We start from the raw sequence: 27693 nt of genomic DNA, 5'->3' as shown, positions 1-27693 counted from the left end.
TTATTTCCTCTTTTCTTTACGAGCTTTATTGTTATTCATTCCTCTGGGAAGCAGCATTTTATTACAACTTATACTATCTGAGTACCAAAAGTTGCCACTGACTTTACGGTCTTACATTCAAACACTATTACGTTTATGAAATATTCTGAATAAAAGTAATAAGTGTGAAGTAGTGTGTGGAGGTTCAGTGCTCATGTCAGGGACAGGAGGAAAAGCCTTGAGTTTTTATCTGCAGCAGAAGTTTGTCGGAATACAAATCGAGTTTCAAAACCATTTTCTGCTGCACACAGTCTTTCTTTTTTTTCTTTTTTTTATCTAGCAAAGGCAAGAGGCACGTCATGTTGTGATGCTACTGATGGTGTTAGTAGACAATATTCAGTTTACAGGGTGCGCTGACCTTGAATGTCCAAACTGTAGGGGTCTTTCACATGAATGGCAGGGTCCAAGACTTTGTAAATGACCTTGAAAACAGAACAAAATGATTCAACAAGAGAAAGAGAGACACCGACGACGACCACATCCAGCTATAACAGACAAAGGGAGATCTGAGCCAGAATAAATTAGTTATTTAAGCAGTTAAACAGCTATTATTGTCAATTCAGTCACAATCCTTCACTTTGCTTTTATGAAAATGATCTTAGATAATTCTGAAAATATGTATTTACACTTATTTTGTGGTGACTCCATAAATTATTCTTTAAAGTTATAATCCTTAATATCTTTTTTTCACTATTTATGATCTGTGATTTTCAGCAACAGCCATTTAATGTATTTACTTTATTAAATGAAACCGTGCGGCATCGTAATCAAGTGTTAATCTTTCTAATTTGTCACTGACATCAGACTGACGCCTTTCAAATGGCGGCTTTTGCCGTGAAGCCGTCACAGGGAACGCAGCGCGTGCACCGGCAAATCACAGCTGTTTGTTTGGCTGCACTGTAAACGGATTCATCAGCTGCTGCACTGGGAGACTTAAACCATGCTTGTTGTTACCAAGTACGGTAACGGGTGCATGTCGCCGGATCACAGAGGACTGAAAGGTGACAGCATCCGTCTAATGTCTGCAAGAACACTCTAATCTAACAAATCAAATCCATCATTATCTGTCGAACTGCTCTCACCTTGATCGTACCCGTAAAATGTATTTTATTTTGGTTCTGTGAGTTCATCTCAACTCTTCCTCCCTGCAACAGCAAATTATCCTGCAAAAATCCTCAGTTGCACCTGAAAGAATAATCTGGTGATATCCTGTATTTTTCTTATTGTCAACAAACCCCAAGAAAAAAAACAAAAGCCACCAATGAACTATAAAAAACCTGGTCCTTTCATGAAATGAAACCAGTATATCTGTGAGAAGTTTTTAAAGATTTACGCCTTCAGTAGGAACCAATGAGTCACAGGCAGGGTAAAGTATTAAGAAGTATTGGTTTTGGTTCTTTAATGGGATTTGTTTCTTTACAACAACAAAAGTATTGTCAGCCTCGTCTTTTGACTCTCTAGTATAACTGCTGCCAGCGCGACGTCTGCTTCCTACCTCTCCGTTGGTGGAGGGTTCGATGTCAGAGTAACGCTCCTCGCAGACGATGTCGTTGATGTGCTGCAGGCCGTTGGCAGGGATTTGGGGAAAAGTCTTGGTGCAGTTTGAGGCAAAGTAGCGGTAGGGGCGCCACGTGCGGCCGAAATCAGCCGAGCGCTCGATGATCATAGCCGCCGGTCGGAAAGTCTGAGAGGGAAAAGAGGTTTTAGCATCATCTGCACACGGTCTTTTCTATTTTTTGGTGTTATGTGGTGATTTTTTGAAACAGCACACGGGGATTATGGTGAGGCTGCTTTGGGAACATTGTTTCTAAAACTTTCCGGCCAACAAAGCCGACTGAATAGGACTGAGCTGGGTGGAGTACGCACTCTGACATGCTCGAGCACATACAGTGTACACACATGTACACACTGGCACCCACATATGTGCATACCTTGAACTTCATGATGAGATGTGTGAAGTGGAATTCAGCCTCCAGGTTCAGTCTGATGCTGACATTTTCCTGTCCTGTGGAGGAAACAACTGTCACTCAGTGTCATAACAGCACGATTCACGTCTCCTGAAGTCACTGTCTGCTAGACTTTGCTTTTTTTTTGTCCTGATATTACCTCTTAAGACTTTTTAGATTTAAACTACAGTATTTTCTCTTTTTCTTCTCTCAACAGCGACCAGAAGATTTGTCTCTCAACAACCCAAAAAGAACAAACATTGCATTTACTCTCATACATGTGGGAGGACATGTTGTACTGTTATAGATTAAATACACACACACACACACACCGTTGACAGACTGCCACCAGGTGTTGTCTCCGTTTCTATCCGTGAGGTAGATTACGCTTTCGATGCGGTGGCTGTTTCTGTGGTGGTACCGGTCGTAGGGATGCTGGGAGTTACACTCAAAACACTTGTCTGACTCCTGTGGAGGAGGAAAACACAATTTACAATCTTGATAGATAGGTCAGCAAGTCAACGTCAGTCATTCCTCTGTGACAGAGCTGTTTCCACAGATTAGGGCTTTCATCTGTCAAGCTGCAATAATGCGTGAAAGGTTCACTTGTGTGCCAGAACCAGTGTGAACGAGACAAAAGGGACTGGACTGTGCCTCCGCCTCCAAGGAGAGACATATGAGAGGAAGACAATGGGAGAGATGGAGGATAAAGAGCAAAAAAAAAACAAGACTTTGACTCTACAGCGGTCGGCTGTACTTAGGCACAGCGAGCTTTAAGCTAAATGCTAATTTCAGCATGCCAACATGCTGTAGGTTTAATGTTCAACATTTCACCCTCTTAGTGAAAGAATTAGAAATATAAAATAAAAGTTCTCACATTTGAATGTAAAAGTATAGATATGTCAAAGTTCATGGCATCCAATATTTGACACTTCAAGACCACAGATGCAGAAGGAAAAGTCAGTTATAGAGGATCACCAAAGTCAACAGGCTTCATCGTCTTCGGACGATAAACATCTGTACAAACTTTGGAGTAGATGTTGAGATATTTTGGCAGATAAGTAAAGACTTTGACCTGATGATGGTTCTAGAAAAAAGGTTTACCAAAAATGTAAACCTCATCAGTCAGTGATGATATTTGTGGGACTGCCTGATCTACGATGAAGATGAGGATTATGAAAGAAATGCAAAAGTATAGAGTGAGGCAGTGATATATATGGAGAGGGAAAGGGAGGATGAAGGAGGATGGAGAGGAAAATGTAGTTAGATGGTGAAAAGCTGTCGTTGGCGAGGCAGAAGGCAGAGGATGAGGAGGATGAGGAGGAAGAGGCTGAAGTCAGAGGGCATGGGAACGATAGAAGAATGTGGGGACCAACGAGCAAAGAGCTAGAGTGAAGGGCTGAGCTCGAAGACGTAGAGAAAGGAAGGTGCAGGTGAGAGAAGTGGGTATGCGGTGGAGAGGGGGGGTCTCAAACGGCACAGCAGGGGGGAAGGACAAAGAAGGGGGCCCGCAGAGAGCGAGGGAGACGCTGAGAGAGGGTAAAAAGGGGGGGTACATTTGAGAGGAGGCCATGAAGAGGGGGGGACCGGGCAGATGAGGGTAAGTTGGCACAGAGGAGCAGTGGATTCCAGGGCAGCGTCTCTTAATTGGGTTGTTGTCAAGGGTGATTAAGCTGCTAACAACAACATGGCTGTTAAAGAGACTCAGCTGAGAATTGAAAAGGAAAGCATGTGTGTGTGTGTGTGTGTGTGTGTGTGTGTGTGTGTGTGTGTGTGTGTGTGTGTGTGTGTGTGTGCGTGACCACATGTGCACACACGCCCTGCTGAACATGTGTACATGTAAATGAGTGTGGTTTTTTTTACATGCACGCTTGCCTTCTTCACCTGCCCTCTCTAATCCCACCATAAATCTCCTCAGTCCCTCGCTGCAGAGCCCCCGCTGCTAAAAAAAGGGCATTATTTTCTGCACAGTGGTCCCCGTGGTCCCTCTTGATGCAGGGTGCCGTCATTAGAGAGCATTTGCTGGAGCTTTGTGGTTTTAAAGTCCAACAGTGAAAAAAACAGTAAAAAAAAAAATACTTCACCAAACAGCATTTGGTCTGATTATGTAAAGGCAGAGTTGGCCGTGTTAGAGAAACTAGCGAGAGTAGCTGATTTTGAAAGTATCAAAGCACCAAAAATATCCCACCAGGCTTTCCTCCACACACACACACACACACACACACACACACACACACTGCCTGACTAATGCTACAGCTGGAGGACGATGAGAAGGCCGACCGCCGCCGCCGACAGCTCCCTCATCTGTTCACCTCTCTTAGTCTAACAAATGGCTGCACTTCCTCTGCCATTCTGGTGCGAGTAACTTGTCGGCATTTTCCTTTTTTTTTGTTACGTTGTTATGAGAATTTCAACCAATATCACAAAAAGTGCTTCTGAAATAATCTGCAGACTTTTAAGTGTGTGGTTCTGGTGTTCAAACAAGTTTCAGGTTTCCATCTTCCCTCTTCAGTGTTTCATTTTGGTGCTTGGTCTAAACTTGTGTGGCCACCGCCGCCCACCCTCTCCTCCTCCACCCGTCCCTCCTCTGAGCTCTTATTTATCTCCCATTAGTCAAGGCTGGTCAGCTCAGCTATCAGGCTTTCTGCACCAACAACACACTGATGTAAGTCTGATGCTGATTTGAAAACACGTCTTTGTCACACTGCCATGGTGGCTTTTCAAAAACGAGTACATCCCGCCTCCCTCATTCAGCTTCCTTTCCACCTCAGTTACGACTCTGAAAGTCATATTTCCCCGCTGTTAATACAGTTTCTCACTCTTTCTTTCAATTCTTTGCATCTGCATCATACTTTTTTCTCCTTCTTCCTGCCACGGGAGCTCGTCTAAAATTAAGGTTTTTGTTCCCGTCTTTAAAAAACACTTCAACACGACTGGCTTGGCAACAACTGTGCATAATAACTGCAATCCGATCTCTCACTGGGAACAAAAAGAGCCAGTGTCAAACACAAATGATTGATGAGGTTGTGAACATTTTAAAGGGCAGAGAGACAATCGCCCACGTCTGGATTAACGGTGCGACTCCTCTCCCTCACTGCGGTATCGGGCCTCTCACCAATCAGAGAATGTCAATCATGTTCACCTGGAAGTCGACACTGTTGGATCGTCGTGCCCGGAGGCAGTGGAAGTGCAGGCACATACATGTAGGCGCACGGAAACACATGAAGTGTGTGGATGAGGAGAGCCGAACGTCAACATGATGTCACGATTTATGAGGACAGAGAGGAAAAACAAGAGCTGCGTAGGGAGTGAGGGAGAGGCTGGAACAGCTAGTTCACAGGTGTGGACGAAGGGTGTAACATAAACCTGCTGCCTGCATCGACAGTTTATTCCACAAAAATACCTGCAGGGATTCATGCCAGAAGTAGACGGGGCCTACAGCAGAAGTTCAGAGAAATCATGGCTGTATTTCATCGTTTCGGCTGCCGTTTATACGCCACAAAAATACTGTGAGTGTTTAAGATTAGCTGCACATAAAATACAGGAAATAATCTGTCAAGTGAATCATATCATAAAGCACGATTTGTGCTTAAACACTTGTTCCAAAAAAAAAACTTACAGTATGCAGCAGAAGATTGTCAGGATGGAAATAAATAGTGGAATTATAAGAGGAGGATTTGTGTTAGAGACGAGCGAGACATTTGCGAGGTCATCATGGCTAAACGAACCTTCACTGAAGAAATTAATAACCTGACACAAAAGATTTTAAAATACTTTAATCTGCTTCTGCTGCTTCTGTGTCCATAGCAACAGCCTCCTATACAGAAACAAGAGGCTGCAGAATTGACCAGATCAGAAACGAGTGTAGTTAATAGTAAGAACTGCATTGTTCCCTTTTTGTATGAATTTCCCTTTAAAAAGACTGTTTATAGAATTGGAGGAGTAGAGTTGGTTTGAAGTGGGCCGTTGATTAAAATCTAAAAAGCACTTTGCATGATTCTTTGAGTGCCACTTAGTATTAAACAATGAGGTAAAAAAGAAAAAAAAAACATTATTCTGCTTTCATTACTACCACTTCCTGTTAACAATGTACAGACAAAAGATAAGATGAGATGACACATTCATTTATTAATCCCATGACAGCAGACACGAGGAGATAAAAAATATGTACAGCTACAGTAGTAGTTTTTTTGTTTTGTTTTTTTAAGATCTATCTATATCTATCTATCTATCTATCTATCTATCTATCTATCTATCTATCTATCTATCTATCTATCTATCTATCTATCTATATCTACATCTATATGTACATATAGCTTTATTTACACAGATTCAAGCCTCCTGGCTGCATCAGAGGTCAAGAGGTTTGAGTCCTGAAGACACACAGGAAAACATCCTAAAGTGTCTTTGGTGCTGTGACGAGTCGACAGCCAGAGAACAGCAGGGTGAAAACACTGTGATCAAGACAGCGACTGAGAAAAAGATGCAGAGACAGAGAGAGAGATGGAGGTTGTGTGTGTGTGTGTGTGTGTGTGTGTGTGTGTGCATAAGGCGTGGCTGACTTGTGTGTCTACACCTGACACTGACGGGCTGCGTTCTGCTGGGGGACCCTGCTCATGGAAACCGGGCTACAAACAAACAGACAGGTGAACAAATGAAGATGGAGGAGCGGACACTGAAGGATGGAGATGAATGGACGCATGAAAAAGGGAACAAACAAGCCAGTTGTCCTTTTCTTTGTTCAGTCAAAGGGGGTTTGTGGCAGTCAAACTGAGTGAGAAGCAGCGAAAATTGAAGATTTTATAAAAGCAGCTACTGAAAATACCAAATATATATTATGACCACTTTGAATTGCAGCAGCTAATGCGATGCAGGGTGCAAATGACGGAACAGAATTAACATGATTGGCCTTTCTTTGGCGATAAGGTCTGGAAAATCATAACCATCATACCAGCTGTTCCCATTTTTGTGCAAATGCTGACGTCTTTATTCATTCTGAAGATGAAACTGTGACGTTAACGTGTGTCCTGACCTGCAGATGGCTGACGATGCAGTAGTGCTCCGGCCCGTCCAGGCCGCAGGTGGAGGTGGAGGACAGGTTGACGGCCCGTCCGATCAGAAGGTTTCCCGTCGCAGGGTAACAGCTTCCGTCCGTGCAGCCGTGGGGGCCTGATGGGAGCTTCTGTCCGAACACGCTGAGAGCTGGAAGTGGAGCGACGGAGGGCAGAAAAAAAACAAAGGAGGCACTGATTATTCTGATGATGGAAGAACATCTCATATTAACGTGTCATCCTAGCCTACAAATTAGTCATTTATTTTAGCAAAGTGGTAATAATGTCACGGTGTCTGTGTTCCCAGAACTCCCCCCGTCTGTTTCTCCCTGAATAACCATTCTTAATAAGTATGACGTCAAATAGAGGATGTAGAGTCCTTCAAGTGCACATAGTCAACCGCATCCCTTCAGATTGTCCAACAGCAGCCGTGAGGCTGCTGGTTCTAGCACAACGCTGTGGCCGATGAAATAATTCAGAGTAATGATGTAGGCGTAAATCATCCACAAGGAATCATTTTCTCTGACTTAGGGACCCTGCTCCACCACCAGTCCCTGCAGGCTATACTGCCGTTTTTAATTATGGTGAGCAGCGAAAACATTCTGTACTGTGTGCTGCATTAATGTGTGAGAGTTTTGTAATTTATTGTGCAAATATTGTGGATTAAAGCAGCAAAACTAAAAAAAAAATTGTTACAATAAACCTGACAGGACAGAAGAAACATGATTCATCATTCTTATTTTATCTTTTCGTCTTTGTTACTATCTGAGCGTTATAAAAAACCTAAACCTAAAATGCAACACAAAGTGTATTTAGAGTGAATTTAATGAACATCTGCTTTTCATTTCATTAATGTTTTTCGCTGTAAGAGATCTTGGCTAAGAAAACAGGTGCACAGGAAGGCCGGACCTGCTCTTAAATGAATAAATAACTGACAAGAGGAAGTAGTAAGGATGTACATGAGGCTCTGTGGTGTCTGAGCCTCTCTGGCCTCTCTGCCTGGTACCTCAGCATCCACAGTAAATACTTAAATCATAAACAGCTTGTCTGGCTCCACAGAAACACGGCGGATTATAAAAAGTAAGATCTCTGTTGTGGTTTTAACGATTTAGACACTTCTTGACATCCACGAAAGTAATTGTCTTAATGGACTTGGTGTCCAAGAAAAAAAGCACATTAATTACGTCTCTCTACAAAAGTTCTGGTCCTGATCCCTCAAACTCTCTCCGTCACAGTGTAAACACTCTGTCTGCATCGCTGACTCTGAATAACAGGCCTCGTCAGGCGAGAGACAGGCAGCAGCAGTGGAGGGTTTGGGGGGGTGGGAGGACAGCGAGATAAATTATGGTAAAACAAAAACTGAAAGATGTGGTTGGACCGATTTCATACAAAGAAAACTAAGAGGAGTTCAGAGTCATTAAGAGTTTTAACCTTTTGTTAAACACCGGCTGCTCACAAACCAAGAACTAGAAATGTTGTCTGACTGTTGCAGAAGACTACGGAGCTGGAAGGAGGTGAATATGTTGGGAAGCAGTCAGGGATCACGTAGCAGTAACAAAGCTGGTGGTGCAAGATCTCATGAAAGATACCAGGTCGATGGAAACAAGCCTGAAAGAAGAATCACTTGAAAACATACATTTGATATTGTTCTTTTTAACACTAAAGAAGTTAAACGAAACCATCTGGCCAACAAAAAAATGAATAAATGAGAGCAAAGACGTTGCATTTATTTCACTCTTACAGAATCTGCACACGGCCTTTGAGTCGTCCCCCCACCTGAGGCCGAATCCAAATGTTTCTCCTACTCTTTTCGTATTTTTTTTCTTCCATAATTCACCCACTCAGTCCCCGGCATTGTTTTTGCGAAGCAGCTAAAGAAAAGTCCATCCACTGACTTGATTTGAAATGTCCTGTGGAGGGATCAACACAAACTATCATGTGTTTAACTAACACATCAAAAACACTTAATAAGGAGAGTTCAATAAGAGACTGCACTTAAAAAACAAGAACCACAACGTACGAATACCGATATTTGTGAGTCCAAGTCCAAAGAGGCTCTTGTTTCTGTGTTGACACTGTTTATATGAGCGGCCTGGTGCCGGAGGAAAGACGTGGTCGTACGGAGCGTGACAATAAAACAACTTCTGTGCCCGAGGCTCCATAACCAGCAGCACACACTGTGATGGTGGGGTTGGGGTGAGAGATGTTGACAGAGATATCCGAGGGGGGGCTTTCATCCTGTGGATCCTGAGAAAACAACGGGGCGGCAACGTGTCGAGGCATGATGGGAAAGTCATGGACGGTTTTAGATGGAATCATAAGCATCCTCGTAAAAAAAAAAAAAAAAGATATCTGCACCAAACACTCGACTCTCTGATGGCGGAGAGCTTTTTATATTATCATTATATACCGAACCAGTGTGTGGAGTGACTGTAACATTAGTGGTGCTAGTGAAACATAATTGTTTACATTGGAGGATGTAATGCACTCGTTAATGAGGGGGCAAATTAAAATATAATCTTTTGTTTTTCCAGTGAGATTTACCTGCGCATGCATCGTGCCCCACAGATTTGTCCCCCGAGCAGCCCCACTGGAATTATTAGCATCTAACTAGGATGATTTATCGTTCAACATACGTAGTAAGGACTCAAGGGCTCACTGCTCCCAGAGTTTAAAAGGAAAACAACAACTCGCATCACACAAGAATCTGCACGCTAATTTTATACGCAAGGTTTCAGTCGTGGACCTTCTGCAGGCACGCAGGATGCAAGAACACTTAGAAAGGCCTCTTTCACACTTAACCTTCACAATTAACCTTCACAGCTTTTTGACAGCACAGATTACTGTCAAAAATAAACTGCTAAATTAAAAGTTAGTTAAAAGTTATTCTTGTTTTGGCGTTTTTTTAACAATGAGAGTTTATGTAGCCAGTTAAAATCCATCCACAAGCTGATGAAACCCTGCCCTTTCTGTCTTTTACAAACTTCTCGTGTTTCTACTTTGTTGGTTTTTGCTATTTCAATTTCAATTTCTTTCTTGTCATTGTAAGTCGAGCAAACAACGAAAAATCCAGGTAGCACTTCTCATGGTGTTAAAAAAACAGACGTAAAAGCTATTTGCTATTCTGACTGTACAGCTCTTTGGGTCGCTTTGTTTGCATTCATGAACTATGAAAGAGACAAATGTTTTACTGTCTTCAGTGTTCAGGAGCTCTGCTCACACATCACTCAGTGATTGAACTGATCAGGGATCAGAAAAGCAGCTCGGCACTCCTTCGATCACACAAACGGGAAAACAACGGCTTCTTCACATTTATGTCCATATTGGAGATTTACACCTTTTCTGTAAATGGGTGCATCTACACTCAGGTAAGTATGTCCAGTGGGTGCTGCAGTCCATATGGCATGTGTGGACTGCAAATATGGAGGACAATGAATGTAAGTGTTGAGTGTTCTGTGTAAAGTGAAGAATAACATGCTCTTATTGTGTTGTGATAATGTGCACTGTTACCACAGGGGCCGTTTCCATCTTGTGCCGTGGGTGATAAAGTCTGTTTGGTTCGTCTAGTTTCAAGTCTTAAGTTCACTGCACCCCTTCTACATACAAAGACAGGTGGACTCTTGATCCTTAGTAGCTTTTGGAATCTTCCTGGGGTCCATATGAAATGATCCAGATACTTACAGCACACACACATACAGACAGAAATACAAATATACAAATATTACATCAGATATCAGCTAATTAATTGTCTATTGTTATCATAGTGGCCTTTAAAAATCCACCACTGGTTGCCCTAAAGACTACAGTTCCTTCTGTACCCACACACACACACACACACACACAATGTCTATGTGTGTATAAATGTCTTGGCTCCAGTTCAAGTAAAAGATTTAACAGGGGCAGATTTTCTGAATTCCTGTGAGGCATTAACAATGGCTGACTGACACTCTGAGCAATCCTACTGACAAACCTGCCAGGAAACACAGCACATTGTCAGCCTGTAACGTTATTCCACTGCATTTAAGTTTTCTGTGGCAAATGTAAAGAAGGTTTACAGTAAAATGAGACAAATGTGTGTGCACACTGCGTGGGCAGGCGCTCGCATGTTTGGTGTTTACATGCAGAACTGCACATAAGTGGGTTAGAAGGCAAACCTGTGGACTGTAGATAAAGATCGAATGCACCCTGGCCAAACATCAGACACACAAGGCAGTGCTGCAACACTGAAACTCAAAGATACAATGCACAAATACAAGACTGTGCATGAAAGAGATTAACATATGATAGCGGGGGAAAGCTAAAGAATGTATAGAGGTAGAAAAACTATGTGTGGAAAACTGTGACGTCCCTAAAGATGAAAATAAGACCCCGTGGTTCTGACGGAGGTTTAACCTGACCTCACTTTACCGGTATGACATTTCACATTGGCTTCACCCGCTGGTCAAATAACCCGGCTGAGATGAGGCACGAGTGGAAGTCTTCATCATCATCATCATCATCATCATCATCTGGCTTTGGATTGTCACTCAAAATGAGAAATTAAGAGTTAAACAAGTTCCCTCCAGACTTTAGAGTCCAACTTGATTTACAACCTTTACACAGGTTTTATTCTCACGTCTTCTTGCTGCAGATTTACACGAATTCACTTCAAATAACTGACAAATGTGCCAAGATTTGTGTCTCCAGTTTAATGTGTTTCCTACGACGGAATATTAAAAAGTAATCTAAACATGTAACGACTTTTTTTTGTTGTAAATTTGCCCTAAAACGGAGTCAAAGTTTCTTCTTATGATGTTTCAGATTGTCAGAGTATTTTCAAAGGATATACGGTTTGAGCACAACACCATTATTTTCTTTGCAGCATGAAATAAATGCACTAAAGATCATCCCACACTGACATGCACAGGAGATAGAGGCAGTATCCCGATGTGTTATGACATCCTCTCCGGACACTCTGTCGAGGCACATAACCCTCAGTAGTCATAAATTACCCTCAGTCTCAATTAATGACTGACGTTGTGTTTTGAAACAGACCAATTGTCTCCAATTCAGAAAGGCATTCTCTCTCTCTAATGGCTTTCCCCAGATCTGTCAGACTGCGCTGAGGCAGAAAAACAACGTCGTTAGCGTCGATAATTACAAGGCAGAGCCGTCATCTGGGCGCTCACTCTACATGCGAGAGGGCTTCATCTTACAAAAGATGCTTCTGACACCTGAGACGTGACAGCGGGCTCATCTCCCTCCATCTGTGTGTGGGCCGCAAGGAACATGCCCTTCGCCGGGTCTCCGCCTGCCCCGACTAGCGTGGAGATCACCAGAATGTGATGCTGGCATGTGTGCATTGTATCACGTAAATGGTGCATGCAGTCACACACTGATGTCATTATTTTCAGGGTTTTGTTTGTGACTGCGCAATGCAATGTGAAAAATGCAAATTGCCAGGTTCAGGCTACAAAAACCACCCACAGAACTGCCAGTAACATGATCATAACAGCAGCCACGCGTTGATTTCTTTCTTAATTTCGAGGTGCTTTCCCTCACCGAGCAGCCGTCTGTCTGAAACATTCCCACCAGGTTCCCGTTTTACCAAACAAACCACTAAATGTCCCAGACGGACACAAAAACAGCGTCTGTGTTCCACAGCAGGTCAAAAAGAAACAAAGGCTGACATGCAAGAGTGTGACTTCAGGTAAAGGCAGTCATACAGACGTCGTTGGACACCAGCTGGTTTACCAGCGTGTCATTAGCGCGGAGCACGTGGCGAAGTAACGTACACACTGGATAAACAGACGGGAAGAGTGACAGGTAAACACACCCTGGGGTGTACTTGTATACGTGAATATGGCAGGAATGCGTTGACGGAGAGGAAAATGTTATTCATTAGAGAAAACACTCCAGGTGTCAGCAGGTGGTGCAAACACACACTCGAGTTCTGCATGAAAACAGGATGCAGGACAGAGCTGCAACGTTCAATCGATTAGTTGTCAACAATCTAATCAATTCCAGCTATTTTGATAATTGCTCAACGGGTTTGAGCTCAAAATCTTTTACTCTACATTTCTAAATGTGAATATTTTCTGGCTTCTTTTGCTCCTCTATGTCCTCAAACCAAGGACAGAAACAACTGTTATCAAATCAAGTTAGAAAGTTTATTACAGCAAGACGTTCCGACTTAATAGGAAGCAAAGAGTTCAGGGTGAACACGGGCAAAAGCAACAAACCAAAGAATCTACCTCCTCAAAGATAGAAGAGTGCTGACTGATGATAGAAGCAACACAACATGAGCTAAACTGACTCCCTCGGCTACATTTTTATTAAAAAGAAAGTGGCAGCTCAGGCGTACAGCTTCAGAGTTGTGTGCGAGGACAGTGGATCATCTATTTACACTGATAGATAATTAGAAATACAACATTCCTGCTGGCAGCAGAAGAGCGGCGGGAATGCACACATGTAAACTCAGTGTCGATTAAGACGTTTCACGCTCTGAGATCCAGGGTTTTTGTTTTTTTGTTCCGTCTCCATCTTTGCTGAGAAGTGGAGTTTCTGCCGTCAGAGATCACGCGTCCGTCGTGTCTTTGGAGTAAAATGAAGCCAACGTTGCAAAGAGTTCATTGATATTTCTAACCGATCAGTTAATGCAACATCAAATCTATCATGCCCTGTGACGACGTGCATACGGGCTGAATCACGACCACAGTTACACCACTACACCACTATATGTTATATCAATAATTCATCACACGCATTATTCCTTTAAACTCACACCCAGCCTTCACTTCTTCTGTCTTATCTGGATTTTATCAGGCAGAAATAATGTTTTCAAAATGATTTCTTCTTCTGTTTTCTTCAAATATTCTATTGGTCTATAACACTTTTAAGAATACTTCTTTAAAAATGGAAAATTCATGATTACATGTCTATTTTTGGTAGAAAAAAACAACTACTGAAGATATTCATCCATTCAGTCATTCATCTTTTATTCGTTCATTAATATGTATTGCAGAACTTCAGCTAACCCAAGTGCACCCTTACTTAAGCTGGCTGTATTCACACACATGACTACGGTCTTCTTCCAGTTAATGATTAACATAAAGACTGACCCTGATATCTGCGTGCAGGAGAGCGAGAAGGCACGAATAATATACTCAATCAGTCCCCGTTTCACTGTGTGGACAGCTGAAGTTTAAGACGAGAATTTCTGATAAATTCATTGTTAAGTCTCCTGAGAAACACAAACACAGGAACACCAAGGGTGTGTGTGTGTGTGTGTGTGTGTGTGTGTGTGTGTGTGTGTGTGTGTGTGTGTGTGTGGCCTTTTTCAAAAATGCCCCTCAGTCACCAATTAACCCTGCGAGGACCCATTCTGCCTCCGATCCCGCGCTGCTGTCAGTAGCCCATCATTTACCACACATTCCACAAATACCCCGGATTCTCACACAGTTTCCAAATCCCACAAACTGAACTAATAAACTTGACTCTACGTGTCCACTGGAGCCAGAGACATAAGATGGTACATAGAGGAGACCAACAGGAGCTACAGCATACTGAAATTCGATTACAGTGAAAGAAGTGTTGTGAGAACTTTAAGCTCAGGTCTCACACTTCTCCCTCATATGAAGGGAAAAGCTCTTAATTGATAGAATCGCCGAATCCTTACAGACAGAAGAGGAGAGTCCAGGCACACACTTCATACGCCTAAAGCATTTCCATGCTGCAGCTTCTGAATCAACGCCCACTTGGGGAAACACATGGGGAAATCCATAACAGCAACAACAACAGCAGCAGCAACAGAAATGTGCAGCCAAAAAGAGATGCAACACAAGCACAGAGAAGAGAGCTGTGTACCAAATCAGTTACTACTTCCTATATAGTCCTCTACTTTGACTTTGAGGTGTTTATGAATTGGCATGGTGTCTCCTGGTGGAAATGTTTTGTGGAGTTGATCCTACTAACAAGTGATCCATCTTACTGCTCTGTGTCATAGAGCTTCATCGTTAACGTGAATATAAGCTAGAATATCACCGGCCTTATTTTCTTGAAGATTCGGACATAGAGAACAAATAAACATGAAGAACCGACGGTCTCCATCAGTTGGTCATTAACCGCAGCGCCTAAATGTTGCTTTAGACAACATGAGGCAATATTTAGAGTTTAGAGTTTAGTGGATTTTTTGCCTCCAGGCTCCACGAACTAAAGCAAAGACTTTTTGAAAATGTGCATTTGTCTGGAGTTGTCTGACCTGTGCAGCGACACGGGCGGACGTGAGAGGAAGTTGGAGCTTTAAAGTGGCTCAGTGTGAGCTGCCACACAGACACCAGCAGAAAACTCACTTCACGTTGTATTTAAGTGCAGCTCGCTCGTTATATTGAAGTGAGAGGGAGCACTGAGGGTTTGACGGCGTGGTGCTCTGCTCCCACTCTGCACCACCCACTGCGAAACTCTTCGCTTCCACAGTGTAATTTATCACTTTCTATTGAGGTATGTCTCCTGACAATGTAACTACAGACCTTTTGGTTTGCTTATTGTGTTTGTATAACACATATAAAAAAAAAAAAACACAGTGCTGAAATGTTGTCTAAAACCAACCCACACACACTATTCCTAAATATCATCGTTACCCTTCAACAACTCAGCGAAGGAGAGTTAAATTCTCACTTAAGCTCTTCACTTCCTGTTCCCTGAAGTAAACACAATCCAGTGCAAACACCTGCGGTTACGACTCAATCCTGTGATTAACGTGCATGAAATGACGATGGATCAGACCCTAATGACAGCGTACAGAGACTGCGACTCTACTGAGGCCAAAACAACAACAACAACACACAGGACGGGGTTGAAGGGTCGCTAGGCCAGACATACTGTTTATCTGCCACAACGTCAGATATCGTCTGAGATACCCACTTGGCCAGTTTATTGGTTTATTGGTCTGACAGCCGTTCAATGCAGCGAGTAACTGAGCCGTATGTGTTCATTGTTTCCTTGTGACACAAAGAGCTCATTGTGCACATTACTAGTCAGGACTACAACAGGTCCTCCTAGATAAAAGGGGTGAAGTAATAAATAATAACAGACAAGTAGAGACAGGACAAAATGGAAGAGTCCTGCGCCGTGTACTTACTGTGGAATCGCTAACGCTCGTTGCGAAACCACATGGTGTGCGTGGAGCAGGACACGAGCACAAGACGCTGCTGTTTTAACTGATAATCATGCAGGTTGCCAAGATTACCAAACGCTAAAACAAGTTTCAAACTGCACCAAAGTCCTGCGGCATCCGAATCAAAGCTTTTAACACTTTTTGGTTTGTTTTTTGCGCCAAAACCGACATGTGACTTGTACTCACCCAGCATGAGGAGGCTTAGACACACAGCCATGGCGGACATCATCGTGGACACCAGGCTGTAACAAACAGACAGACACAAATAATGTGAGAGAGACAAAGACATCAGTAAAACATCAATAAAACGTGTAGAAAACTCCAGACTTCCAGAGGAAAAGTGACTCAGATAGATGGTGAGAGCCTTTATTCATATTCATGCTGGTTTGAACGCCACGAAAAGCAGCTTTAAATGCAAATATAATGTAGGGTTTTGACTGTGTTGTGACACAGAAAGTGTACTCAGGCTCCACAAACATAGAGATCTGCTCTGTGTGTGTGTGTGTGTGTGTGTGTGTGTGTGTGGGCACATCATTCATGTCACACACTGCACCAGTCTGACCTCCGAGACGAGCAAAAGTAGCTACAGGAGGGCAAGAGGACTCGTTTTAGGGAGCGTTTCACAGCACGCCAACGCTTTTGCAGCCTAAACGAACCGTTTGAGTCCGATTGTGGGAGCGGCTTTGTTGTCCCACAAATCAAACAGTCTTCAGTTTTAAAGAAATAACTTGACCTCCCTCGCTAATCCACATCTGCGGACTAAAGCAGGGCTCGGTTGGAAAGCATTTTTCACACTCAGGTCGGCAATAAGAAGTTCCACGTGGCCCCCCGCGCTCACACTGTCAAAGGCTCAGAGGAGGGACCTCGACGCTCGGCTCAACAGATTTACATGTGTATTAAGTTGTTGACCGTTTCCATAACAATGAGCTGCAAATACCACATGACGGCCTGAATACACTCGGACCCCGTCGCCGCATGTAAAACAGCTCATGTGTGCCATTATTTCCTTCAAACTGGAGGGACGGCAATACGTTTTTGCCTCATCACTATTCAGAATAAATTAGTTTTACTTGCTAATATCCGGATTATGCTGCTCGTGCACCCTCACCCTACAGGGGCATTAGTACGTGAGCAAGATATGAAAAGGTGAAAGCCTATTATCGCAGTCGAAGGTAAACCAGGCGTTTTAATGATTTAAAGTTTTCAGAAAAAACGGAAGATAACTGAACATATTGTTTAAAAATCCATTAGAGAGCGAGGCGTTTGTCTTTTTGAGAGAAGTTGACATGTTAAAGTTGAGGAGTTACATGTTTTTTCACAAACAACAGCGACACGCTAAACATCTTTGATCTTTGATCTTAATGCTTGATGGTTGATGGATCTCAGCTCATTACATTCATTCATTCACACTCATTAGACAAACTGCTGTAACTAAATCTGTGCAGGTTAAAATGCTGCTTCAAGCATTGTCAGATTTTTAAAGCAGAGGCTTTTTATGCTTCTGGAAAGGGGAGGACGGAGAGACGCGAGCACGGGATGCAAAAGTGGAAAAAGAAACACGAGAAAAAAAAAGATGTAAGATTTAAAGAAAAATAAAAAATGAGGGGGCACAATGAGGAGACACGTGAGCAGCACAAGATTTGAACCTGTTAAAGTGTGCTTTTTTTTTAAACATGGTAGTAAAATTGGTTATAATTCATATTATATCTAAGTGGAGGGTACAGATCCATCTCTCCGTCCAACACCAGCACATAATATGTAGCTGCAAGGAACGCTTAAGATCTTAAAACTGCCCAGAGCAATTATCACTAATCATCACAATTATACTTACATTTCTCTAAATCAACTGCGTATTATTCCACAGGCCATGTGTTAAAGCCACCTTCTCCACTGTTAAAACTACTGTTAACACTTTAAGTTTACAGTTTAGCCACAGGCGACCTACAGCGGTGGTGACAGCACAAGGTCACACTTTAATCTGAACCACTAATCCACCGAAAACACAAGAGGATATAGAAAGCACCTCAGATGATGTTATGGAAACACGTAAAGCAGAAAAGCAACGCAGCAACAGTGTTATATACATATATATGAATATATATATATATATATATATATATATATATATATAGCGTCAGCAGGAGCTGAATCTAGCTTCATACTCACACAGCCACAGGTCACCTCACTCCCCTCTGCACTGCGTGGTCAGAGCTGCTCGCTCTGCCTCTGGAGGCCGATGCCGTCTGACAGTGTGTATGTGTGTCTGTGTAGATTCCCAGTTCCAGTGTGCACGTGTGCCGGCCCCGGACCCCGATGTGTGTGTTTACGCGTGCATGCACATGTGTGGAGTGTATGTGCACCAGAATGTGTAAAACAAACTTGAAAGCACAACTGACGGCAGCGATGTAAAAACAGAGGGAACGCCGCCGGCCAATGGCAACCCAGTGTGTGTGGGACCCCCCCCCAACCCCACCCCATTCGCTCCTCTCCTCCCTCCGGCTCCCTCCGTTTCGCCCTCCCTTGCTCCCTCCAGCTCGTCACTGGGGCACTGGGGTGAATGGGCAGCTATTCTTATTCTAATGCCTCTGTCACTCTGTGGGCCACTGGCTGAAAGAGGGGAATGGTCTCCAGGCTTTTGGAATGTACCACCCCTTTCTTCTGGACACTGGGGGAAAGTGAAGGGCGAGAGAGGCAGAGGGGAGGCCACAGAGAAAGAGAGAGAGAGAGAGACAGAGAGATGGAGCAAGTGGAAAACCAACTGGAAAGAAGGAGGGAGAAGGGTGACGCTGACGAGGACGGGGAGACATTTTGGCTCTGTGGGGTAAAGTAGGCCACCGAGCTTCAGTGCACCACATGACACCACTTTCACGGCACTTGAAGCGAGAGGAGCCGAGCAGCCTGAAAGCAAGTTCTGCTTTCAGGAGGAAGTTTCTCCACACTGCAGCGGGGCTCAGAGAGCTCAGAACAAGTGCTGCACAATTTTCTGTAGAGATTTTTTTTTTTTTTTTTCTCCTCGAAGCAGTTGCCAGGCAACCACGAGAGACTCCAGGAAGTTACTTGTCTCAGCGGAGAAACTGTCAGATCGCCTACATAAAAAATAAAACAAATTAGTGTGTATTTAAGTGCTGGTGGGCGAATTTTATTACTTTCCTGTTCTGTGCAAAGCTATTTTAACTGTCTGCTGGCTTTAGCTTTGTATTTAGACACGGGAGAGGTATCGATCTTCTCATCCAACTCTCTGCAAGACAGCGAAAAAGGCATATTTCCCAAAATGCAATCTACTAGAGAGTTACATGGGCTGCAATTCAGTGGAATTTCACTGAATTGTATCCAGCATGGGAGCAAGGTGAAGTTTCATCATTGTTTTCTCTGGTTAGGCTAAAAAAAAAAAAAAAAACATGGGATGTGACTCAACTGGGCTGAGGCATCGGACTGGAGGCACTGGAGGGCAACTCTATTCAAAAAATCCAAAAAGGTTGAAGCGACTGGTGCTATAACTACAAAAGAGAAACAGAGATAGGAGTGCCTTTGTGCCTGTCCATGTAAGATGCATGCATGTGTGTGATTCAGGCTAGACGAATAAAAAACTGCAGGAGAGAACAAAGCGGCTTTCACATTCACGGCTCTCTGCTGACGTGACCTCTGACCTGTGCTGAAGAGTGAGATGGAGAGGCAGATTCAACATGTCACATGGCAACTGCAGCTACTGGTGCAAGCTGTGGGCCCGATGGCCCCATGCAGGCGCTGCAGGAATCATTCTTATGGAGGTTTTCACCAACCTTCCTCCTTTAGAAGTTGTTTGAGTCACTGAACGCTCATTCGCTGTCTTTTGTACTTGCAACTGAGTCAATGCAACACTGCAAGCACTGCTGTCACAGACCTGAAGATAAAAAGCAGTGCATGATTTCAAATGCATCATCAGGAAATCCAGGCTGCACCCACAGTTTATCCACATTCATACTGTAATCCGTCCCCTTTCACGAGCACGCAGGCATCCAGGTGTTTAAAAAGTACAGCACAGTAAAATAAATCAAATCGAGGAGAAAAGTCACTTTTTACCTAGTTAGCCTAGACCTTGAGGAACACACACACACACACACCCACACACACATAATAACGACAGCAAGATAAGAAGCCTGCAGAGGGTTCGGTGCCACCACTATAACTTCTGTGTAGCCGAGAAATCTCGAGACGCTAATCCAAACAATCCCAGGCTCCTATATCCTTGAACTCAAAAACACGATAAGCCCGACTCTGTGTGTGCCTGAGTTTGTGTACACATCAGATGAAGGGCTTCGGTCTGAGCTACCCAACACACGGCCGGCTCGCTGCAGCTCCAGGCGGTTGTTTAAGTATTGTAAAACAAGGCCGGGCTGGAAACGGGATCAGATCCTTCAGATGAGCTCATGGAGGAAGTCTGCTCTCCTCAAACAGGCAGGTGATTCTATATTTAGAGCTGCTGCTACCTGCAACACTGCAGGGGAAATACAGATCACTTAACTGATGTGTCAGTCTGACCCTCCGGGGGGCAACTACCCCTGAAGGTATCACAACACAACACATGAATAATTAGGAATAAAGGACAAAAATAGTAAACATTTAAACAGAAAGGAGAAACTCTGCACACAGTAAATGATAAAAGTCTCACCATGCAGCACTACAGTACATCTAGTACACAAAAACTGCCACAAATACACTTGCAGTGTGCACTTAAGTATCAGAGAAGACCAACGGACCTTTGATCTTACAGCTCCCTCCAGTCATATCTGCAGCAGAAGAGTCAACTAAAAGAAAGCAGCACAGGACCTTGAAGAGTTAACACAGAAATAAAATACTTTCCAGCGCCGCTCGGTCGAACCCTGTGTGACTCTGCCACAGTCAGAGAAATCCAATAAATCACACTGTAAATCGATGCTACTTCCTGACTGTGACTTTGAGTTCTAGTTTTATTTCTTCCACAGTTCCTGCACCTCGGAGTGAATGTTTTACCTTTACTCTAATTCAGTTAGTGATTTACTTTGTCACTGATGTTGGCTTTCAGCAACCCCAAGAGACCGGGGCGGAGATCTCTCAGGTCAGAGCAGTAGTAATACTAACATAAATAAATAAAGGATTTAATTGCCCTGAAAAACTGGCATCAGAAGCGTTAAGCGTATGTTAATAGATTTTATTTTATACTGCTCTTTCTCCCGGTACTTCTTTTTATATTTTCTATATTTAATCTATATATTTATCGTGGCTTAAACCGGGACCTGAGAACGTAATTTCGTACCTCCCCATGTGTAAATGTGTGTTGGTATGACAAATAAAGTTCCTTGAATCCTTGAATCCTTGCTCCGCATTCATAGTTAAGATTTCCAAAAAATGTTTACATGCAATTACAAAAATGTAAGTGTAGGATACTTCGCAGATACCTGGTAGTGTTTTGAGGTGCGTTTCTTACTCTCAGATGTGTTTGCAGCCATATTGATGCAAGTTTAGAGAAGTTTGCTTGCAAAACTTCGTCTTTTATTCTCCGTCTAGTCCAAAAAGAAGAACATCCTTCTTGATGTCTACATTCATCATAATGACTCAGTTCTTCTGAGACTCCAGGTGAATAATTGCACATTGGCGCTTCAAATTAAATTGCAAAAAAAAAGACTCAGCAGTCGTAAATTACTGTAACACACCTTGAAGCTGCACTGAGTGTGTCTCCCTGAATTAAACTAAGAGAAAGCCTTTATGAAATTACATGGAGCAAAAACACAGACTTTATGAATATAGTATTATTTATAATATTATTTAATATAGTATGCTGAAAATTCAATACATTACAAATGCATGTAAAGAGCTGTGAAAGCAATATTCACAACAATGTCTCCGTGCTAATGATTCTTAATGGCTCTTGTGGATAAGGAGCTGGTCCTGGTCTACTCTGGTGGATTTATGAAACCCTGAAGAAACATTAGGAACTGAAATCGACAAGGAAAGCAGACACTGAATCCCAAGAATCAACACTTGATGGAAACAGACCACCCAAACTCAACATCTTCAATTAAAAGGGATTTCATTTAACCGCTTCCCTCCTGATACAAACATCGTCAGAACATCGCGGGTGGAGCCGAAGGAAATCTCATAATCATCATCATCATCATCATCATTCATCTTAATGAATGATGAAAGAAAGAAAGAACGCAGTCACAAGATAATTCTCCATTTCTGGTTTGCAGGGAGAGGGTTAAATCTGCCAGTGTGAGATTCATAGCAGATTTTTACTGCTATTGACCTCAAATAAAGCGCACTGAGCACCACGCTGGGCTTCCTTACTTAGCCTTTGTTCCACACCACCTATGTACACACAGAAGGTGTGTGTGTGTGTGTGTGTGTGTGTGTGTGTGCATTCCTGTTCACACACACAACAGTGCACTTTGCTTCTTAAATCTGACAACAGCACTCTATCAGATTTCGTTGCGGGTCTTTTATCTCAGAAATTCATCTTTAACTGAACTCGGGGGGGGAGGGGGGGGGGGCACACACCCGAGACACCGACAGAAAAGATCATGCAAAGGGCACGACCAGACGTCAGCCGGCGCGGAACCTTTGAGGTGATTAAATTCAGTGCAGACGCACACCAACCGGCACAATCACCACATTCATGTTTGGACTAGAAGCCAAGAGAATCGGCAGGTGAGAGGTGGAGGTGAGCAGGGAAACTGGGTTTATGAGTCAGACCTGCGGAGAGGTCAGCAAAGTGCAGAATGGCCGTGCAGAGGCCACACCCCAGGTAAATCATCTCCCAAAATGAAAGTGCAGCAGCGGCGCTTGACTCTGCTTATATACAGGCTGGAAACGAGAAGAATTAGTGCTTGGAGGTGAATTCGTACGTGACGCTTACCCTCTCACTCCAAAACTTCTTTTACTACACACCACTCGTTGGTAAGGATCTACAAGGAGGCATTAGATATTCTGCAGATGTCTTATGCTAGTGCTAAAGCTCAGATGTGTATAGAGGCAAAGCTCCACTGATAAGAAACTATGGGACCTATTTAAAATCGTGCAACGGTGCGATTCTGTGTGTGGGCGTCTCCTAACACACCTGCTATTTTGGTTCAAGTGGGTGCAGCAGTGCAAAGTACAAAAGAGCTGGGGGTGAAGGTGACGGTAGATCGGAGGGTGTGGTTCTCAGACGTCTATTCTCAGCGCACGTCCAATCTCACCAGAATACCAACAACTGGATGAACCTCCTGCCTGTGCACCCAAACACCACACAGCCAATTTCAAAGCCAGGAAAATACCTGATCATAGAGCCTGATTAGTGTTCATCATTTGGCTGTTAAATGATGAGTTAATTTGACCCTAAAACAGGCCTTTCCTCCTCTCTCGTTTCTGTGCAAAACTATCCACCACCTTATTGAAGTATGGAGCTGTGCCCAGATCTGAAGGTGCTAATATCTAATTCTTAACTCTGCGCAACCTTGTGGGACATTTTCCACTCATTGATTTCCAATTCCTCTAGTTTATGATACAAAAACATCTTGTTGTTGATCTCCTGATAAGCTATCAGTGACTGGTTTGTGTGTGTGCATCATTTAAACATTTAAACATTTAGTGCAGGCCTGTTTCCCTGATTGCATTTATCACATAACGTTCAGTGAATTGACCCAATTTGAGAGGACATAAAACAAAAGTAACTATTCATCTAAAAAGTGGAGGACTAATCAGTGCTTGGAGAAGTTTCCTGCTTATGTAAAACACAGGCAGGCGGATTTTTTACGAGGAAATTGCATTTCCTGTTATTGATGAGACAATCTGTGGTGCAATTTGTAAGACATCAGCCATTTCCAGTGGGAACTTCCACTCTGTGTGTGCACGAGAGCGGAAAAGGACAAACAGAGGTGTAAAGTTTTCTGGAAGCCAGAGGCGTCACAAGCTTCCTTCACCTTAAAGTTCTGAGCCACTCATTTATACAAAATATAGCAGCCGTCACCTGTTAGAGTCGCTGAGAAAACAAGACATCATATACATTTATAGAAATCCTCATTTAAGAATATTGATGCTGCTACTGAGCGTCAGGTGCACGACCACTGATTGATTATGTGTTAGAGTCTGTCGCATGTATGTCTGTGAGTGACAGGATGGTCAACAGTAGCTGATTCTAACTGAAACAACCTGCTCATTGATCTTTTTTCAATTTTTTTTTTACCATATATATTAGTTTTGACACAGCCTCTTATTACATGCTAAAGGTATTAGTGGGTTAACTAATGATGATGGAAAATATCAAATTATTAATAATAATAGCAGATTTTGTTGTAAAAGTTATACTTAGACTACGTTAAACAACAGAAAGACGTCCATTAGGGCATAAGTGGAACAACAAACAACATATCACCAGATACGCTGAAAATGATGATGACACAAATTAGAGTTAAATTAGCTCGACAGTTCCCCAGAGGCAGAACTCGTAGACAGGAAGAAAGGAGCAAAAGAGACAGAGGGCGCAGCGATAATCAGTCGCTCTCGTCAGCGTGCTGCAAACAAGGGTTTGATTTATATCAGAGGACGAGATTATGAGCGTCTCGGCCTGCAGAGGCCCCGACGGAGGATCGTATATCAAAGACACACTCGTAGAGCGCAAGGTGGCTGACGGCAGCGAGGAGACTTTGCAGAGGCCTCCTGATCTGCAGACTACACACACACACACACACACACACACTAACCTGACCTCTGTGTTTGCCCACCTTCTCAACACCCGTGTGCTTACAACCATTTCCTGGGTGGTGTCATTCTCCCACCTCCTACCTGCCTGAGGCCCACTGGCTTCTGCTCAGAGTTCACTGGGGAGGAAGAGGTGCTGCGGAGACTCTGCAGCTTCATCATCATCATCATCATCAGCCACAACACGAGCCTCTAGAGCTAGAAGAGTTGTAACACGACGACTAACCATGAGTGTCTTTGCTCTGGTATGGCGGTCAGCTCGGCTTCACTCCAGGGCCGCAGACCAATTAGGTTCTATCACACTTCTTTGTTTCTGTGTGGTTTTAACTATAAATTAGTTTGCCCATGTGTTTCCCATTCTTTGTCCACTGTGACGGTCATCACTATAAACTGTATAGAAGAAGTCTGAAAAGTGGAGCCAGTCCCTAAAGCCAGTCAAACATTTTCCTGACGAGTTCATGGTCGCAGTCGCAAGTTTGCAGCAGGACGTCCACGGTGCCATTTAGAGTAAAATATATAGGCATAAAGCAGGGTAAGCAATCAATGCATCTCTTCTGGCTCCAAAACCAAGATGGCGATTTTGAAAATGCCAAACTCGAGGCTTCAAAACCAACATGCGACATCAACCTTGGCCATGTCCGCTTTTTATCTAACCTGTCTTATGTTCATCATGACATCAAAATCAATATACTGGTCAATCTATAATCAGTTGATAGAGGGGAGAAGCTGCCACCCACCAGTGCCCCCCCCCTCTCCCAGCTCTACCAGTCGGGGTCGGACCTACTCGTGGGTCCTCTTAACCCTTCAGGTTAGAGTTGATCTCAGCGGAGGGGCGAGAGGCCAGGTCCTTGAGCTGATTAAAGCTAGACTAAGCCTATAAGGGCCATGGGAACATGCACCTCCAAACACACACACACACACACACACACACACACGTCTAAATACCCTGACAAGCTGGTGAAAAGAATGAATGAGGATACAGCGTTCTTAAATTGAAGGGAGAGAAACAAAAAAAAGCAAGAATGCTCCAACCAGAAATAGAGATGTGCACTTTTCTGGGGGCTGCGCTCAACTAAAGAGCACCAGTTAGGAGAAGATGCTTTTCAGGGTTAAACTTGGTGTTTATTGGTACCTGACGTGAGCTTTGGAGATAACAGCACGGCGCCGTGTCAGAGAAGCTGGCTGTTATTCACCTGCAGCCCAAATCTGAATATCGTTCATTGCACAGTGAACCTGAGCTGTGCACTCCATTAATCTGCACTGCTGCTTAATCTGGCAGGAATGTGTGCAGCAGTGTCACAAATCTGCCTCCAGGCCATGAGCGACCCGCCGATGTTGGTGAGAGAGAGAAGAGAGAAGCAAGAAGGAAGAAAGAGAGAGAGAGAGACAACACACACACACACACACTCTCTGCAAGTCATGACGTCATCCAATTTTTAATCTCAATTCTAGTTTCTTCACCACAAGTCTTAACACAGACAACTTCTGGTAACTTCATGTTTTATACTTTCACTCTTTTCTTAAATTTGGCCTAAAATGAGTCATTTGGGGGGAAAAACTCTGTTTAAAGACATAAAAATTGACCCCTTTGAATAATAATTTGGCTCCTAATTGTTTGTGCAGCTCATTTGTGATTGGCTTCACAAAATGTTCCACATAAAAACTGAATCCTTGAATCCTTGGAGCTCAAACATCCAAATAAAGGGACAAAAAGAAACTTTTTTTTTTGTGAGATTCAAACTGCATAATAATAAAAACCACCACTATTCCTGGTGCCTTCTCCATTAACTACCCAGTGAATGTTAAAATGCTCATAATGACCATACAGGTCCTCAGAGCAGCCATACTTCACTGCTGTGAAGTTTGTGGTGAACACTCACTCATAATACTGAACTAAACAGTGTTTAAGGTTCAGTACCAACCCAGAAAAGGTTTAAAACACCACAAAGTCCCTTACAACTCTCCTGTCTGAGGAGGTTTTACAGCAGTAACATGAGGAACAAGTTCAGGGACAACAGATGAACTTGAGCAGCAGACACTCGCTGCAGGAATATCACTGAAATAAACGGTGCTGCGGGGATTATTTGCAGAAATGTTAGTCGAGGCGGAAGGATAAGATGGAGCGCTCACCTGCTCGGTAGTTTTCTGGGACTCCTCTCTCTCTGTATCCGTCTTCCTCTATCCCTCTATCCCTCTATCCGTCTGTCTGTCTGTCTGTCTGTCTGTCTGTCTCTCTCAGTCAGTCAGTCAGTGTGAGCTCGGTCCAGCGGAGGGCTCTGCCCGGCGGGAGGGAGGTGGAGCTCCGGGTGTCACCGGCAGCTCACTCGCTCACTGTCCCGGGACAGCAGGGGCAGGTACGGGTCCTTCCGCAGTGCCGCACCCCCCCACCCCACCCAGCCCTTCCAGGCCGAGCCCACTGGTGCCGGATCACAGTCAGACTCCCTCAGTTCACTGCAAAGTGAAAGTTAGTGACATTAAAAGAGTGTAACAGTAAAAGTGGAGACACAAAAGAATAGAAGAGTCAGAGTCAGGTGGCACAAAAAAAAGTAGCTAATTCTGCATGATGGTAAAAGATGTATTGAAGCTGTGCTGTAGGTTTGGTTTGATGACAGTTAGTTAGTACTACTATGGTGATGTCACTTTCTAACTGTTGTATTATTGTGCATGTAATGTCTCTGTACATAATGTTTCTGTTTATTTAAATTTCTCTTTCTTCAGTTGTTTTGCTTTTATGTCCATCCTGGAGCTGCCCCCCCCACTGTGGGGATCAATAAAACGTTTATCTTTATCTTTAGTTCGATGAACG

The 27693-nt window shown here is 43.4% G+C and overlaps 1 protein-coding gene across 2 annotated transcripts in view; it reads right to left on the bottom strand.

Annotated features, from left to right (window-relative positions):
• The window catches only part of lamb2l (laminin, beta 2-like), a 44007-nt gene extending 22948 nt beyond the window's left edge, over positions 1-21059 (bottom strand). The window contains exons 1-7 of one of the 2 annotated variants that reach the window (XM_070838791.1): positions 20927-21059; positions 16377-16432; positions 7018-7187; positions 2318-2453; positions 1971-2044; positions 1535-1723; positions 398-461 (exon numbers count right to left, since the gene is read on the bottom strand). In XM_070838791.1, coding sequence (XP_070694892.1) covers positions 398-461; positions 1535-1723; positions 1971-2044; positions 2318-2453; positions 7018-7187; positions 16377-16419 — 676 coding nt within the window. In that variant the 5' untranslated portion in view covers positions 16420-16432; positions 20927-21059. Of the gene's footprint in view, positions 1-397; positions 462-1534; positions 1724-1970; positions 2045-2317; positions 2454-7017; positions 7188-16376; positions 16433-18356; positions 18378-20926 lie in introns of those variants that run through there. The other variant, XM_070838792.1, reaches the window with a different exon arrangement.
• Positions 21060-27693: the final 6634 nt, after the last annotated feature.

The sequence above is a fragment of the Pempheris klunzingeri genome, chromosome 11, assembly GCF_042242105.1.
Source record: "Pempheris klunzingeri isolate RE-2024b chromosome 11, fPemKlu1.hap1, whole genome shotgun sequence".
NCBI classification, from domain to species: Eukaryota; Metazoa; Chordata; class Actinopteri; order Acropomatiformes; family Pempheridae; genus Pempheris; species Pempheris klunzingeri.
This window is presented reverse-complemented; position numbering and strand designations above follow the sequence as displayed.